At 41.5% G+C, this 15,357-nt stretch overlaps 1 protein-coding gene across 4 annotated transcripts; it reads left to right on the top strand.

Moving 5' to 3' along the window:
- The first annotated feature begins 266 nt into the window (after positions 1 to 266).
- On the top strand, positions 267 to 15,295 carry HMGXB4 (HMG-box containing 4). 4 transcript variants are annotated; one of them, XR_013945211.1, is made up of 12 exons: positions 291 to 422; positions 2,191 to 2,296; positions 2,942 to 3,054; positions 4,387 to 4,462; positions 5,462 to 6,660; positions 7,895 to 7,976; positions 8,468 to 8,532; positions 8,820 to 8,925; positions 9,469 to 9,638; positions 10,853 to 10,975; positions 12,965 to 14,079; positions 14,773 to 15,295. XR_013945211.1 is itself a non-coding variant. In XM_080576952.1 (11 exons), exons 2-11 carry the CDS (start codon positions 2,266 to 2,268, stop codon positions 13,007 to 13,009), a joined length of 2,010 nt encoding a protein of 669 aa, XP_080433078.1. In that variant the 5' UTR covers positions 267 to 422; positions 2,191 to 2,265; the 3' UTR covers positions 13,010 to 15,295. The 4 variants fall into 4 exon arrangements, 3 of the variants coding, with proteins under 3 accessions (XP_080433078.1, XP_080433076.1, XP_080433077.1); XM_080576952.1 differs by having other exon boundaries at positions 267 to 422; positions 12,965 to 15,295; XM_080576950.1 differs by having other exon boundaries at positions 287 to 422; positions 2,205 to 2,296; positions 12,965 to 15,295.
- The last annotated feature ends 62 nt before the right edge of the window (positions 15,296 to 15,357 follow it).

Raw genomic sequence — 15,357 nt, 5'->3', positions numbered from 1 at the left:
ACTCTGTAAGGACGTGGTGATGAGAGAGGGGCTGTTGCGTCGTGACAGCACAAGCACATGCACAGTGAGGAAGCTGCCTCGAAGGCAGGGGTAAGACGGGCACCTGCTCCTCACCTGGCACCCACCAGGTGCCAGTGGCTGTGGCAGTCAGGCTTCGTGTGCCTGAAGGGAATATTGCAGGCAACCCCTGAGCACAACATGGCGCCCCATCCTCCCCGCCCATCGACGCTCTCGGCGCTCCCCCCCCCCCTCCGCCTTCTCCTCCCCGTCGGAGGCGCTCGGCGCTCGGCCCTTGTCTCCTTCCCCAAGATGGCGGCGGCGGAGGGCGGCGAGGCGGGAAGCGGCGGCGCGGAGTGAGGCGGCCGCGGCGCCTCCCCCCCGTCCCCTGCCCCCGGGGCCGCGTCAGGCCGGGGCCCGCACGGGTGAGAGCGGGGTGCATTAGGAGGAGCGGGGCGGCCGAAGGCGGCGGGGAGGCTCCGGAGAGCGGCCCGGCTGCACGGTGGGGCGGCGGAGGGGTCGATGGTGGGGTTTGCCCCCCCCCTTTCCGGCCGCCCGTGTGTCTCCTGCGGGTCGTGAGGGCATCGCGATGAGGAGAGAGTCGCGACAGGGCTGTGGAGGAACCTGGGAGTGCCGTGGGGGGTGCGGGGGGGCTTGGTCCCGCAGCCGTGGGCGGTGAGGAGGGGGTACACGTTTATAAATAAAGCTTATTTTCCTCAAATCATCCGTTCGTGAGGGACTGTCAGCGGCTTTGTGGTGCTGAGCAGTGCCTGCAGCAGGCCCCAGAGCTGAGCACCATGCGGTAGCATCGCCTGTGTTCCCGCTGAACTCCACCAGGCAACAGGGAGCTGAATGTCATGAGGTGTTTGCAGGATCTCACTCAAGATTGTAAGCCCACAAGTGGCAAGATAGTTGCTTTCTTTTGATTTTTTTACAGTAAAGAGCAGCGCTGTTGCGCATGTACATAAATTCTGCCTACAAATCAATGTGCTTGCCACACACAATGTATAGTAGTCTGAATACTGACTTAAAACATTTTGTGGTGGATGGCTTCCCAAAACCTGAAGAATTCACTTGTATTCTTATGAATTTCAACAGAAACATCTCTGTATTTGTCAGCTTGAATTAGTCGTGAGTTTGTGCTTTCACTTAAGTAACCACCATAAGATGAATGCATTGTACTTTCTCAACCAATTATTTATTAAATTGATGTAAATGCAGAGACATAGCATAAGTTTCCTGCTCTCTAGCTATTCAAATGTGACTTAAATGTGGTGGGATTACTGTGAGAGCTAGAAAGAACGAACTTCATGATCTTCGTGGTTGAACCTTCACGTGTGTGTGCGCACACATACACAACAACCACACAAAATCAGTTGGGTGCAGTTGCTTTAATCACTTATGAGAGGTCATCTTTTTCGTGCTAACCAGTTCACTGCCTGAAAAACAAAAGCAGTTTACTCAGAGGAGTGCAGCTATTCCATACCTATTCCTGCATGCTAGCAACTGTGGAATAGACTGACTCAAACGAGACCTGAAATTTGGGAGCTTGCAGGAGCTTGGATGATGCAGAAGTCCTAGGAGAAAGGAGCACTTTCCTCCGTTTCCATTCCCAGGCTGACATTCAGAATGGCTGCAGCGGTAGTGTCAGGAAACACGTCAGAACGGTGTATGCCTTCATTACAAGATGTGCAACCCTTTAGTTCAAAAGATTTGAAATAATTCTTATATAGCACAGTGATTCCTGCCTGGTTTCATCTTTTTCCTTCGCTTCATCTGAGATTCAAGGGTTTGGTACTTCTTTTTAAGTATCCCACTGTTTGCTACAGTGGTTTCTGATGAAATGAGTCTTTAACACAAGTTCGGATACAGTTTTGTTCGTCATGAAAATCAAACAGCTATATTCTCACCCTCTTTCCATTTTTATGAATAAATTATTTTAATGATGCGGAGATTTTACAGTGTATAGGTGGTCTTGTTATATCTTTAAAAACAACAAGCAAAAAAAATCTCCAACTTAATTAAAAAAAAAAAATCTGTCAAACCCAAAGAGTGAGTATCAGCTGAGAGGAGATAGACTTCTTTCCTTTCCCACTGTCTTCCAGAGAATCTTCTTTTGTTTCACAGGAAGTTTCCGATTTTACATTGTGGTTCTTCTTTATGGGAGGGTTATTTTCATTCTCTGTTTCTCAGACCTTTTCCTTTAGATGGGAACGGGGGAAGGAGCCCAGACGTGGCAACACATTCTCAGGCTCCTGCAGGACCGCCATGGCTTATGATGACTCCAAGAAGAAAGAAGGTATGACTGCTTCATAATCTCGGAGGGAGTAGCCAAAAAAAGGGTGCCCTCTACAGCCCTTGTCTGGCCATGGTGTCAGAGTGGGAAAGGAAGCTAGTCTCCCATGGACCATTGAAGGGTATTGGACCTTAAATTTAATCTGTTAAGATTTTGCAGGTTCCCAAGCCCTTGACTTCCAGATGCACAGTACTGGGATTAGAGAAACAGGTGGTATTTCCTAATGCAACCACCATGACTGGGAACTCTGCCACTGCAGCCTTTCTTCTCCCTGCTAGGTCAGTGTGAAATGGGAGACCAGGGGGACTTGAAGATCTTAGAGGCCTTTTCCAACCTAAGCAATTCTAAGATTCTATACAGTAAGTGATGATAACATTTCTAAGTCCAGTTAGGACTTTAGGAAGAAATCAACAAGGATTAGAAACGGTATCTTGAGAATTCATGTTATAGCATTAGAGCACTGAGCCCTGTCCCTGCAGTCAGAGATTACAGAATGTTATCTTTCAGTCCCCAGTGCTTTTCGGGTTTTGTGCATCACTCCATGCCAATGTCCACTCCTGTCTTATTTTGTGCATAGTCAATGTGCCTATTGTTCCTTAATGTGGTATTTCATTTCTTCATTTTTTTCCTCTTTCACATAAATTTTAGAGTTCCTAGAGAGTGACCGAAGTGATGTGGAGCTGGCTACGGTCAGGACACAGCGAGAGAAAAAACGGTCTTACAGGGATCAGCTGCAAGAGGAGGAGAGAATAGCAACACAGGTCAGGAAGCCTTCAGAGAAAAAGTATAAGGTGTAAGAAAGTGTGTAAAGCTTAAGATAAAATGGGATGGAATGTTTCAGTGTTCTTTGGTATATAAAAATGCCTGTAGAAAACAGCAAGTACAGGTAATCATGTCCTGAATTGTTCAGTAGCTTTGTTAGGGAAATGGAGGGTGTTAGTCCCAATTTCAACCAATTCTGATTTTTCTGGCCTCAGAAAATAGGGTAGTAGGATCTCATCCTAGCCTTAGTATGCAACGGTGCTGAGATAGCATAACTGACTTTTTACGCAAAGAAATGGGATTTTTAGAATTTATAGTTGCATTGATAGCCAGCAAAGAATGAATAAAATGTTAACTGATGCACTGTTGTCTTCCCAATTCAGCATACAGCCTGAAACAGTAGCTCTTGAGAGGTGTGAACTTGCCCTGTTTGTCTCCTTGGGGCCTTAACTCTGAAATCATGTTGCAACAACTTCATAACTTTCTTCTTTGAGCTAAAATTTCTGCTGTTAGCTCAGAGGTGACCGTCTTGTGATTGGTTTTAGTTTTTTAAAATCTGCAAAAGAAGTTCAAGTTTAAAATGGAAATCTTCTGCCATGTAGATGGAATTCTACAGAGGAGCTTCATTTTTAGACCGTAAAGCAGTCGAGAAACAAATAATAATAATGGGGTGTCAAGAGTTAGTTTGGTCAGTTTTCTGGCCCATCATTTTAATTGTCATTTCTCTGTTCCTTCTTTCACTTCTTTTATCTTCTTCAGCACATTAAATATGAATTGCTTCAAGGCTTGACAGCCTATGCATGCTTAGTTATTCCTTAGCTTTATTAAGAGGTAGTTGTCGGTCTTTTATCAACCTATCAGCTGATGTCCGAGTACTGGCTTTCATTGGCCATTTCTTAACACTTTCAAGAGTGCTTTTTCAAGTTTTCTTGTGTAGTGCTCCTCTCACTGGAGGGGAACTCCTTGTAGAGATTTGTCTTTGAATTTCCTTATAGTCCTGTTGTGCTGCAGCGTCCACAGAAAGCTTGATACCAGTTAGTTGTCTGATGTGCTGAAACCAATTCTGTTTTTTGTATTCTCCCACCTATCCATACCCTGCTTTTTGTCTCTTACCTTAAATCTACGTTGTGGACTATGGGAACAGACTATATTTCCTTTGCTGGTTTAGCTCCTAGAATGAGAATCCTGGTTCACACCTAGGGTTCCTTGGCATCGCAGTAGTACAAATGTCTCTTGATATCTCCCAGAAATTATAATCTATGTGACCAGTCCATGTGAACCTCAAATTATTTCCCTGTTGTTTATCAGCAACTTTTTTGTTCTTATTCTAGGACAGTGAGCTCTTTCCAGGCACAGAACCTCACAAAAAGAAGAAGAAGCACTCCTCCGATGAGTACGGCTCCAGAGGTAAGACGGCAGTCAGGCAGCGGAAGGGGCTGGCAGATCATGACTTTGAGGAAAAGATGCTGTTAGACCAATGTCATCAAACTTTGTGGTTAGCACTTTACGGGGGAGAATTCCTTGTCCTAAGACAGATTGATGTAATCAGAAACCTGGTTCTGATCAGGTTTCTGCTGCACCAGGCAGCAAAAGACTAAGGAATGATGTTTTCGAAGTCTTGTGTAAAAGTTACTGTTGTTAAGGCAGGGATCTTCCATGTCCCTTCTCATTGACAAGTTTGTTTTCTCACCCATGCCTTCCCTTTTTGCGTTTGCATTCTTTTTTTGCTTATTATATTATGAGCTGTAATTTTATTTGCAGATAATACTAATTAATTTCTGTAAATTTATAAAAGCAGAATATGTCAGGTTACACAATGAATGCTTTTGGGTTCAGTTTAAATACAGAAATATTGTTCTCACAATGAAAAAACTGGCTAGGAAATAACAATTCAGCTCATAAAAGCTTAACAGCAGGTTTAAGATTTATTTTTGTCCCGATTCCAAAAGAAGCCACATCTTTGGCATATCTTTATAAACTGAAATTTTGTTAAAAATCTGTTTTTAGAATGAAAAAGCTCATGTTCTCAATTCATTGGTCTCAGCTAAAAGTGATGTGACAACCTTGCACTTGAGATATAATATTTCAGGTTCAGTAAGATGTATTTTCATCAAAATATGCTGGTTTATGATAGAATACAAAGTTTGATGAAACTTCAAGAACTTTCCCACTCTGTCTTTCTGCATTAAATATTTTGATCAGCTCTGGTGTTACAACTCCCAATTCATATCCATGAGGACACGCTGAGCTGCCTGCAAATTTCAGAGACTTTCTTTTTGAGACAGGATGCAGATCGGTTAGCTGTAATAACAAGTTTTGCAAGGTTCCCACTTCGTTTCTTTTGACTAGCGTAGTAATGTCTTTAAGGGAATCATCTTGATGAACATTTCTCTTGACTTTTTCCAGATCTTTCATCTTTGGATCCACCATCAAAGAAGAAGAAAAAAGCAGTTTCAAGCCCATCCTCAGCTGATAAAAACATGGATGTACTCAAGGCTATCACCTCGCCTTTGGCCACAAGCTCCAAGTCTTCAAAGAAGACATCCGAAAAATCATCTTATTCTTCCTCTGGCCATTCTGAAAGCAGAAAGGAGCACCACAAGAAGAAATTGAGTGGAAGCAGTGGGGAGCACTCAGTGGATGATGGCAGCTACCACAAAACTAAAAAAATGAAACCTCTCTATGTGAACACAGAGACCCTTACTCTTCGTGAACCTGATGGCTTGAAGATGAAGCTTATCCTTTCACCAAAAGAGAAAAGTAGTGCTGCAGATGATGATTCTTTCTCCTACTCTTCAGCACCAGCAGCTGCAAAGAAATCTTCCAAAAAATCATCTCGAGATGAGCAGGGCTCATTCCATCTGGGTCATGAAGTGCAGAGCTTCCAGAAGTCATCCCGGAAGAAGCACAAACCTCCTCCAGACCCACATCCCCCTTCTGAGAGTTTTGGTGCCGACACATCCGTGTTTTCGGAAGGCCATGGGAGTGAGTACGAGACTTCGGGTGTGGAGGCACCACCAGAATCTGGTTCCTCTTCTGGTGGGGAGTTGGAGGCTGGAGAGCTAGTGATAGATGATTCCTACCGGGAGATCAAGAAGAAGAAGAAGTCAAAAAAAAGTAAGAAAAAAAAAGACAAGGAGAAGCACAGAGAGAAGAAGCATTCTAAATCTAAAAAGAGTTCTGGGCACTCTTCTGTGGCAGTAGCAGAAGTAACAGTGTCACCACCACCTCCTTCCGGTACTCCCTATGTTCTTCCTCCACCTCATCCTACTATTTATCACTCAGATGGACAAAGTGAGAGGAGGAGGAAGAAGGAAGAAAAGGAGAAGGAAAAAGCTGAAAAATGGGAAAAGGAAAGAGAAAAGGAAAAGGAACGAGAAAAGGAAAAGGAAAGAGAAAGAGAAAAGGAAAAGGAACAAGAAAAGGAAAGAGAAAGAGAAAAGGAAAGAGAAAAGGAACGGGAAAAGGAAAAGGAAAGAGAAAAGGAACGGGAAAAGGAAAAGGAAAGAGAAAAGGAACGGGAAAAGGAAAAGGAACGAGAAAAAGAAAGAGAAAGAGAAAGAGAAAAGGAAAAGGACCGAGAAAGGGAAAGAGAAAGGGAAAAAGTAAGGAAAAATTGAAGGGGAAATTGAAATTGGGCGATGGGTAATGGTGAATTACACACTTTATTCCAAAAACTTGTTAAATTGAAGCATAATTAATAGCAGCATTGATGGTTTCGTTGCAGCATGTTTGGCAAAAGTATTTCAGCTACTGTGATTTCTGTTCGTAGCAAAAGAAATATAAACCATTGGGGTTTTTTTGTGACACAGGCAGTCTTTAGCCAGTAAAGGTCCTTTGAAAAGGTTATACTTAATCTGCTCGGTACAGACCGTGCCACAACTACATTGTTTTCTAAGGTAACTGGTTCTAACTATTACCAGGTAGAATTTCAGTCTTGTCTGGGAGTCATCTAGTCCATCATCACGGTTCCTGTAAAAAAGGAATTGAACTCCTTAACTTGGAAGAGTGAAGTTATTCATCCATTTATTCCTGTATTAAGATAAAGATCTAATTCTTATAGACTGCCACATTCGCACTTTCATCCTGTACTCATAAATTCAGGTTTCCATGGTTAATGCTCTGAAGTGCAGGTAGGAAAAATTGTAGCTGGAGTGTGTCTGAGATTTCCAGATAACATAATTATAGCTATGTAAGTGTATAATAGGGTAAAACGGTTTCTGCCAGATAGACAAGAGTTGCTTTGTAACAGGAAATGGGTGGCCATAGCCCAGATTTGCTCAGCTCTCACTGTGTCCTGTGTGGTAAGTTTTCTCTGATCGCAGTCTGGAAGTTGCTTGTGCCTCTGCTATCTTAAACGGTTTGTTTTCCTGCAAATATGAAGTGATCTGTAAGGATGCAAGGAATAGAACAAAACATAGATATAAGAGAACAAAAACTGAACTGTTCTGACAGATCCATGGTAGGTACTGTGAATAGTATGACAGGGTTTTTTTGTTATTTTGATCAATTTTAAGTTCTAAAACTGAGATGTATGAACAGCATTAAACGTTGATCGTGGATTTAGAATAGCAAAGGTGGTGATTTATGGATGAATTGTATTGATAGAGTTGTTGCAAGATAAGCTTTATGCTAAAACTGATTCTGGCTGGTTCTTGTGCTTTCGTACCCACTAAATTCAGCCAGTAAATGTACGTAACGCATGTAAAACTGCCATTTTACCTTCTTGATCTAAGTACAGTATCTTTCTTTAAGTCCGATAAAAGCAGAATTACTAATGAAATTGAGTAGGTCCCTTAATAACTAAAAACGTTTGTTTCCTTTTCTTCTTCTGACTAGCCAAAGAAGAAAAACATGTCTGCCTATCAAGTGTTCTGTAAGGAGTATCGTACAAATATTGTGTCTGAGCACCCTAGGATAGGTGAGAAAATAATCTAGCCTTCTCTATTCTTGATTATAAATCAGTCTGATTAATTAACAGGACATACCTTCTCTGTATGATATCAACCTCTTAATTTTTGAGGTAGCAAAAGGACAGAAATGGATTTCATGATTTGCTTTCGCCGTATATTAACCAAGCTGTGAATCTGGATTAAGGAACTGCCTACTCTTCCTTTCTTTTACTTAAAGAGTCTTTGTTGTGTCATTTTTCAGCATGTGTGGTCTTATGGTGTTACATTCCCTGTATCAGGCTGTGGGGTTTTGTTTGTTTGTTTGTTTTTTTCTTCATTTTAGACAGTAAGGAAAAACCATTTTCTGGACAGTGTGGAGAGTTCCAGTGGTGGTTGCTTTCTAAATGTGTATGTGTAGGCCAGTTTTTCACACTGTTGACGTTCACATAAATTTCCTATGTTCTCACCACAACTTTATTATTTAATTTATTTGAAACATTTTTATTTCTCTTCCTATCAGATTTTGGAGACCTAAGTAAAAAGCTGGCAGAAGTGTGGAAGCAGCTCCCTGAGAAGGATAAACTGGTAAGCATGTGTGAGTTGTTTTTTTTTTAATGATTTTTGTAAACTGTGTCCTTAGGTCAAAACATGCTGACAGTAATTACACCATACCTTAAAAAATATTACCTCTGTCCCCAAAGTATGGAAAAGTGTGTTATCTTGCCCTTGTGGTCATAAAAGCATCCATTTTCTTCTCGTGGCATTGCTTCACCACTTAACTATGTAACATCATTTTGCCTCCAGGTCTTGGCGTCAGGTATGAAAATTACCTAATGCTGTAAATCTCTCTTTTCATACCGTGGTAACTGCAGGTCTGGAAACAGAAAGCTCAGTATCTGCAGCACAAGCAGAATAAAGCAGAAGCCACCACTGTGAAGCGAAAGGCATCGTCTTCAGATGGTGCTCCAAAAATAAAAGGTAATTGTTGCACTTCATATGCTCTACTTGTTTTTTTTTTGGAGTGGGGAAGATGGTGTAGACTGGAAAATAATGAACTTCTTGTTTCTCATTCTTACCTGTTTTTTCACAAGTCTTGACATTTAACTCATCGTATTACTCAACAACTGTGTTTCTTCAGGAGCGAGAATGATGTCAGCACTTTTCAAAAAGATTTCCTTGTCTAGTTAGTAAGATGGTATTGGTTTTAGCACTTCAGGGTTTGAAACATAAAGCAAGAAGAGGCAATAGAGAAGTTCTAGTGAGAGTAGCTAGGTGCAAGAGGAAAAAGGGGTTGTTCATGGCTTGGCATCTCTCTTTACCAAATCTGCCAAAGCTACCAGATCGCAGACAGCTGAGGTACATGCTTTGAAGGTAAGTTCTTTCTCTAAATACAACAGGAGAAGATCCACAGGACTATTTAAGCATCTCACATCTTTGAGATTTGAACTTTAGAAAGTAAATAGACTTGAAAGTAAAAGAATGAAAGTGGGTAATACGGAATTTTAATTCATGTATTTACAGCTTCTCCACCAGGAGTGATTTCCCCTCAAAAGAAATCCCCCACCAGCACTGTGGTGTTGCCTTCCTCACCAGCCAAAGCCCCTGAGACAGATCCTATAGATGTAGCTGCACATTTACAATTGCTGGGCGAATCTCTGAGCCTCATTGGACACAGACTGCAGGAAACAGAGGTGAGTCTGTAACCGGCAACGTCTCAGTGATGTCATATAATTTACACATAGGATCGGGAGGTTATTTTGTTTTACTTAACAGTTAGACAATGCTTTTCTACTAGGAAGAGAAATTACAGGTGGTGTGTCATGCTTCTTCGATGCATTGTTGTTTATTTTCAGTGAAATAAAAAGCGTTGTTTCTCAGTAAACAGTAGGCATCAAAGAAAGACAGGTCTTTCACTTGCAGCTCTGTGTCCTTGAAGGCAATTGTCCTTGTCTCAACAAACTAATCTGTTCTTACTCTATGTTCACCTTGCATCTGGTATTTTCTTGCTGTCTTTTACAATCTCTGGCCCAGTTACACTCTCAAGCCTTCTAAGAAAACCACCAGAGAAGGCCATTACCAAGATGTTTTTGCATGTCCTGTTGTTTTCTGGTGGTATCATGTTCCCAGTGCTTTAAGTAGTGGCTACTGTTGTTTCAACTTACATGGTAATGTAGAAGATGTAATATTTTCCAGTGTTTTTCTAGTGTTACGCAGTAGTAATTGTACACACACACAGAGTTTAGAACTCAGCTTAGCCTGTAAGCAGAACACGTATTTGGCTCAAATATCAAATATCAGTGAATTTTATGGCTAACATGGTCGGCTCATCCCACTACGCTTGCTTGTTTTATCAGCAAGAAAATTAATGTTATTGCATTTCTGCAGTTTCTGGTATGACCTCATTGAGGTCATTCTTCAGAGGAAAAAAATTTGGAGTAAAAATCTCTCCCTTTACAGAACGACACACAAATACATTCCATTTTTGAAGGTATATTGATAACTAAAGTATTTTTACAGACTTAGTATTTCTTTAGGCTTCCATAATAAAACAACTATTGTCTTTAGGACTCAAGTAATTATCGTAGTAGATGGTATCAAATGGGGCAAGGAAACCATATGGCAAAAATTGTGGAATTAAGTCATATATAAACCAAACAACTTTCTGACCTTTTATTTTGCTCCCTTTGTTTTTCCTACATCAGTATGTTACCTGTTTAATTCTTTTTTTTTTTTTTTGAGCCATCAGTCTTTCTGTGAACTCTGACATAGTTTTGTTACTGTGTAAGTAATGGAAGTGGTCGCTCAGGCATGAGGATACGGCATCTGAGTAAGAATCAATATAGTTGTGAAGGAACTGTATTTTCCAGTAATTGTCCCCATCAATTTTTTCTTTCCTTACTTCCAGGGAATGGTGGCTGTTTCAGGAAGTTTGTCAGTACTTCTGGATTCTATCATCTGTGCTTTGGGCCCATTAGCATGTCTGACCACACAACTACCTGAGTTGAATGGCTGCCCTAAGCAAGTTTTGGTGAGTTCCTTGTGGGTATTTTTATTGTAGCCTTGTTAATTTCAGCAGAGTCCAGATAGTTTTCCGATGAATCAATTTTACGATGCAATTACAATTCCAGTGCAATAAAAAAATTGTCTTGGTCATACATTTTTATAGAGGGATATTTCTTGAAATTCCTTAAGATGTTAACGCTGTAGGGTATTGTACAATGTTGTGGTTTGTTTGATTGTTTTTTTCCCAGTAGAAACTGACTTAATATTTGTTCCATTGGTTTGCAGCGTGTGTAGGTCCTGTTTTAGGGACTGAATCGACCCATCTGAATCAAATACAAGCACCTGTACACATACAATTTTTGAAAGTTCTGATTTTCCATTAAAAAAAAAGAAGCAACTTCCAGATGCTCTGTGTTCACACATTGTTTTCTTTTGCAACATAAAAAATAACTTGTGATCTCAGTTAGGATTCCTAATGTGACTGAGTAGGGCCTTTCACATGTGTAACCTCATCCAAGGAAAGGAAAATAGTCCGTGTTTTAAGGAACTAGATAACTACAGGTTCTTTTCCACTTTAAATTATACTAGTTATTGAGCCCTGATTTAGTAAGAGCTTGTGACCTCAATGTGGCATGATGTGGGCATAGATTAATATGGCAGCAGTAGGAAAGGAATCAGAAGTCGTACCTCCAACAGGGGGCGCAAATAGGCAGAGGAGTAGAGGAGCAAAAATGAATAAGTATGTAGCATGCAAACATCAAGAGATTGAAAACCTATCTGAACGAGAGAACAACAAAAATGGGGTATGAATTGGCATGTTTTTATAGGACATCCCAAATATTGATTCATTCTGAGAAATGACTGTTAACAACAGCAGCATATTTGGCAGCTTAGGCTGTGAGCTCCAGCAAACTGGCTGTCTACACAGAAGCTGAGTCAGCGGGGTGTTCCCATCATAAGCCATGGAAAAACATCCTATGCTTTTCTCCTTGCTTGCCAAGTGCATTCAAAGCAAGTGACACCCCTTTTCCACATGACTAATGGTGCCTATCTTGGAAACTTGATCAACTTATTGTTTGTTACAAGGAGCAATGAAGCTTCAGGTGGATTAAGGCACTTAGCATTCACTTCTGAAAACTGGTATCCAGGCTTGATAATAAAGAAACTACTCTGATTTTTACAGTCAGACATGTAAAAACTGGTATTCTAAGACGAGGTAAAGTTGCCAGGGGTCGTGTTGCATATAGTATGCAATTTATATTTTCAGTCAGTAGGTGGCATTGTTAAATTTTAAAATCACCGTCGTTAACAGATCCAGCTCCTTTGTTTTCAGCAGTTAAAAGGTATTCCTAAGGCTTTCAGCCATCCAGCCACAGATGTGAAGTTACTGAAATGCTGCATTTGAAGAACATACAGATAGTAAACTGCTGCCTTTTGTTTTCTGATACGCAAAAAAGGACTCCTAGTCTCAGAAGTTTGTTACAAGTAGTAGTGAAAACTGGAAAGCAATTCTTTTTCTCTGACACCCTACTAGTTGGTGTTTTTGAGGGTTTTTCTCTGATATACTGCAGAATTTCTTAAAGGACTTGTGAGTGTAAAGTCAGGCTTAAAGTCAGGGTTTTTTTTGTTGTTTTTACATTCTACAACATTGATTACTTTACGTAAGTCCTTTACCACATCTTCCCAGTGGTTGATGAGATATAGTCCATGTGGCTTCTTTCAAATCCAAAGACAGAGAGTAGGGTTCATTAGGAGGAAGTCACTTGAGGAAAGCCTTGAGCGTTTTCTTTATTTCTAGGTGCTTCCAAATACTGAGGCTACCTTTATGTTTAGTTAAGTTTCCAAAAACCTGAAAATAAGCAGCCGGGGGGCTAGTGGTGACTAGACAGTTTTGTTGTCTCACAATACAGTAACTTGTAAGACAAATGAATGTGTGTAATACACTGATCTATGTCATTTTTTTAAGGATTTTGAGTCATTACCTGACATTAAAACATTGAATTTCTTTTCCCAGTCAAACACACTAGACAACATCGCCTACATCATGCCTGGACTTTGATGGGAAAAGATCCTGGGATTTACTCAACTTCTGTGTAACTGACCTGTGTACATATGCACTACACCGGCACTCCCAAAGGACTCTGTGTGTAGGGTTTTAAATTTTTTTAACTGTACAGTATACACATAGGATTGTAACTGTCTTATTTTTTGAAAAGTTGTGAAGTTAAGCTGAGAGAACAGATCTTTGCCTGTGGATGAAATGTCATCCAATCTAAAAGTATTTGTATGAAGAATTCAGAAAGGTTTTGAGATACTAGCCTTAAATTCAGATCCTTTAGTGGGGGAAGCAGCCAGAGAATGGACTTCTCAATATAAAGAAGGACACATCACCATGAGAGTAGTCATAGAAACAACCCAGAGAGGTTGTTGAATCTCCATCCTTGATGATATTCAAATACTGAGTGAGCGGCCTTCTGTAGTTGGACTTTATTTAGAAGCAGGGGTTGGACAAAACGACCTCCTGATACCCTTTCCAGTGTAAAGTATTCTTATATTCTGTGGGCATGTAGAGAAGGTAATGTAGGTTGGACCAAGAAATTGAATTGAACTCTTCACCAGCCCTTTTTTTTTTTTTTTAATTTAAAATCTGCTTGAGGGGAAAGCTGGAGAGTTGATCAAAGATGCAGAGAGCTCTCCCTCTTGGTCACATCTTCTAATCCCCCCTCTTTGGTCAGTAATAACTAAAAGTTGTCAGTGTCAGCTTACTGGTCTGGTAGCTGGCATTTGTCATGAAGTTGAAGATGACAGAGAATTTAATCTTTTCTTGTCGACTTGCATCCAAATCATCATTAGCACCGATTTATCAACAGATTTCATTGGCTTGAGAGGATGCACCTCCTGCTGATTTTTCCAGGGCACGGTCAGCCTGTTTTGATGGAGAAGAGAGCAATAGCAGATGGGAAAAACTTGGATCGCTTCTGCCCATCGTGCCCCTGGTTTGTGAACAGACAACCTTGGTTTCTGAGTTTGCTGATCCCCCATCCCTTTCACCAGCAGTATTGAAAGAGCCATGGTGCTGCTGTGAGACGTTGACTAATGACCAATTTGAAGCAGTTGCAGGCGACCAAGGTACCTGTGAGTGGATGGGACTGATCCCCCTTCTTTCTAGCCACATCCTTGGTGTTTGGCTTTCCGTTCCTCTAGAAGAGGAGCTGCAGGAGATCATTTGATTTTCATATAGGCGTTTCTGTGTCTGTATGTATGTGTATGTGGTGTGTTTATCATATGTATTTAACTTTTACCGATATCTGTAACAGATTTTAATTTATCCTGTATATTACTGTGTACATATATATATACACACGTAATTTAAAAGCAAAAATCCCTCCCTCTACCAACGGTGTGTGGAAGATACCAAATCTGCCTCACCACTTCCTGCAGGAATCAGATGTGCATGCAGTAGTAAGCAGTGGCATTGTATGGGGAAACACCAGAAAGATTTTGTGTCTGTAGAAACTGGTTATCTTGAGAAGCTAGGTAGAACAGATGAAATATAATTTGACTTCAGGATATTCAGCCTTATAGCATAACAAATTTAGAATGACAGAAGAGCATTCATTTTTCCTTCCAATTTGAAGTCTAGATTGCCTTTTTCAGGGCAGTTGAGATTGAACTGACCCTTTTTATGGCTGAGCCCTAGCCTTAAAAAATTAAATTGTCAGGTGTGTGGGAGGATGTTTCTCCCCATTCCTCTTTACCGTATTTTCCCCAGCTGTGCTCGTACAAGGTACTCTGTCTCTTACAGAGCTTTTCTCATTTCAGTGTTAGGCTTTCTCAATCAGTTAGTGGAAGAGGCAGAAGCTTCTCACACCACCATCCACGTTCTCAACCCAAGCCTCAGACCAGAGCATCCGTGTTTTCGTAGTATGTGACTAATCCCAGCGAGCCTGGAGTTGGAGAGGGCCCAGGAGGGAGGCGGTCAGCTCCTGCTTCTCATCCCGGCCACTACCGAAGGATTCTGCTGCAAGACAACCGGCTCTTCCCAGCCCTCGACAGCCGAGAGCTTTGGGTACAGGGTTAAAACCTGCTCTATGAGGACCAGAGGGGGATCGCCTTCAGCTTTGTCGTCTCTACAGTGGAAAACCTTTCCTCGAAGAGCTCGAAAACCTAACCCGCCCCCCCGTCCCGTGTTTGTACGTGAGATTTGTACACTTTGTATCTCGTGCCGTTCCGTACCAGCGGGGAAGATCTGCCCGCGCCTCGCCGCTTTTATACTTTTGTGCTCCCGTTCCCGGCGGCCCCTTTTTGTACCGTTCCGACAATATATTTTTGTTACACACCCGCAGCGCTGCCGTCCCTTTGTGTCTCGCACCGCCCCGGGCACACGGGAGGGGGGGGGGGGGGGGG

This window comes from Anser brachyrhynchus, assembly GCF_964034855.1.
Source record: "Anser brachyrhynchus genome assembly, chromosome: 1".
NCBI lineage: Eukaryota > Metazoa > Chordata > Aves > Anseriformes > Anatidae > Anser > Anser brachyrhynchus.
Note: the sequence above shows the minus strand (reverse complement) of the source record. Positions and strands in the feature narration are given on the sequence as shown.

What these genes read in the sequence shown, in the direction of transcription:
- HMGXB4 (XM_080576952.1), top strand. Translation starts at nt 2,266, where the DNA reads ATGGCTTATGATGACTCCAAGAAGAAAGAAG. An exon ending in TCCCTGAGAAGGATAAACTG is followed by an intron (nt 8,533 to 8,819) that starts GTAAGCATGTGT and finishes TGGTAACTGCAG; the next exon opens with GTCTGGAAACAGAAAGCTCA. An exon ending in ACAGACTGCAGGAAACAGAG is followed by an intron (nt 9,639 to 10,852) that starts GTGAGTCTGTAA and finishes CCTTACTTCCAG; the next exon opens with GGAATGGTGGCTGTTTCAGG.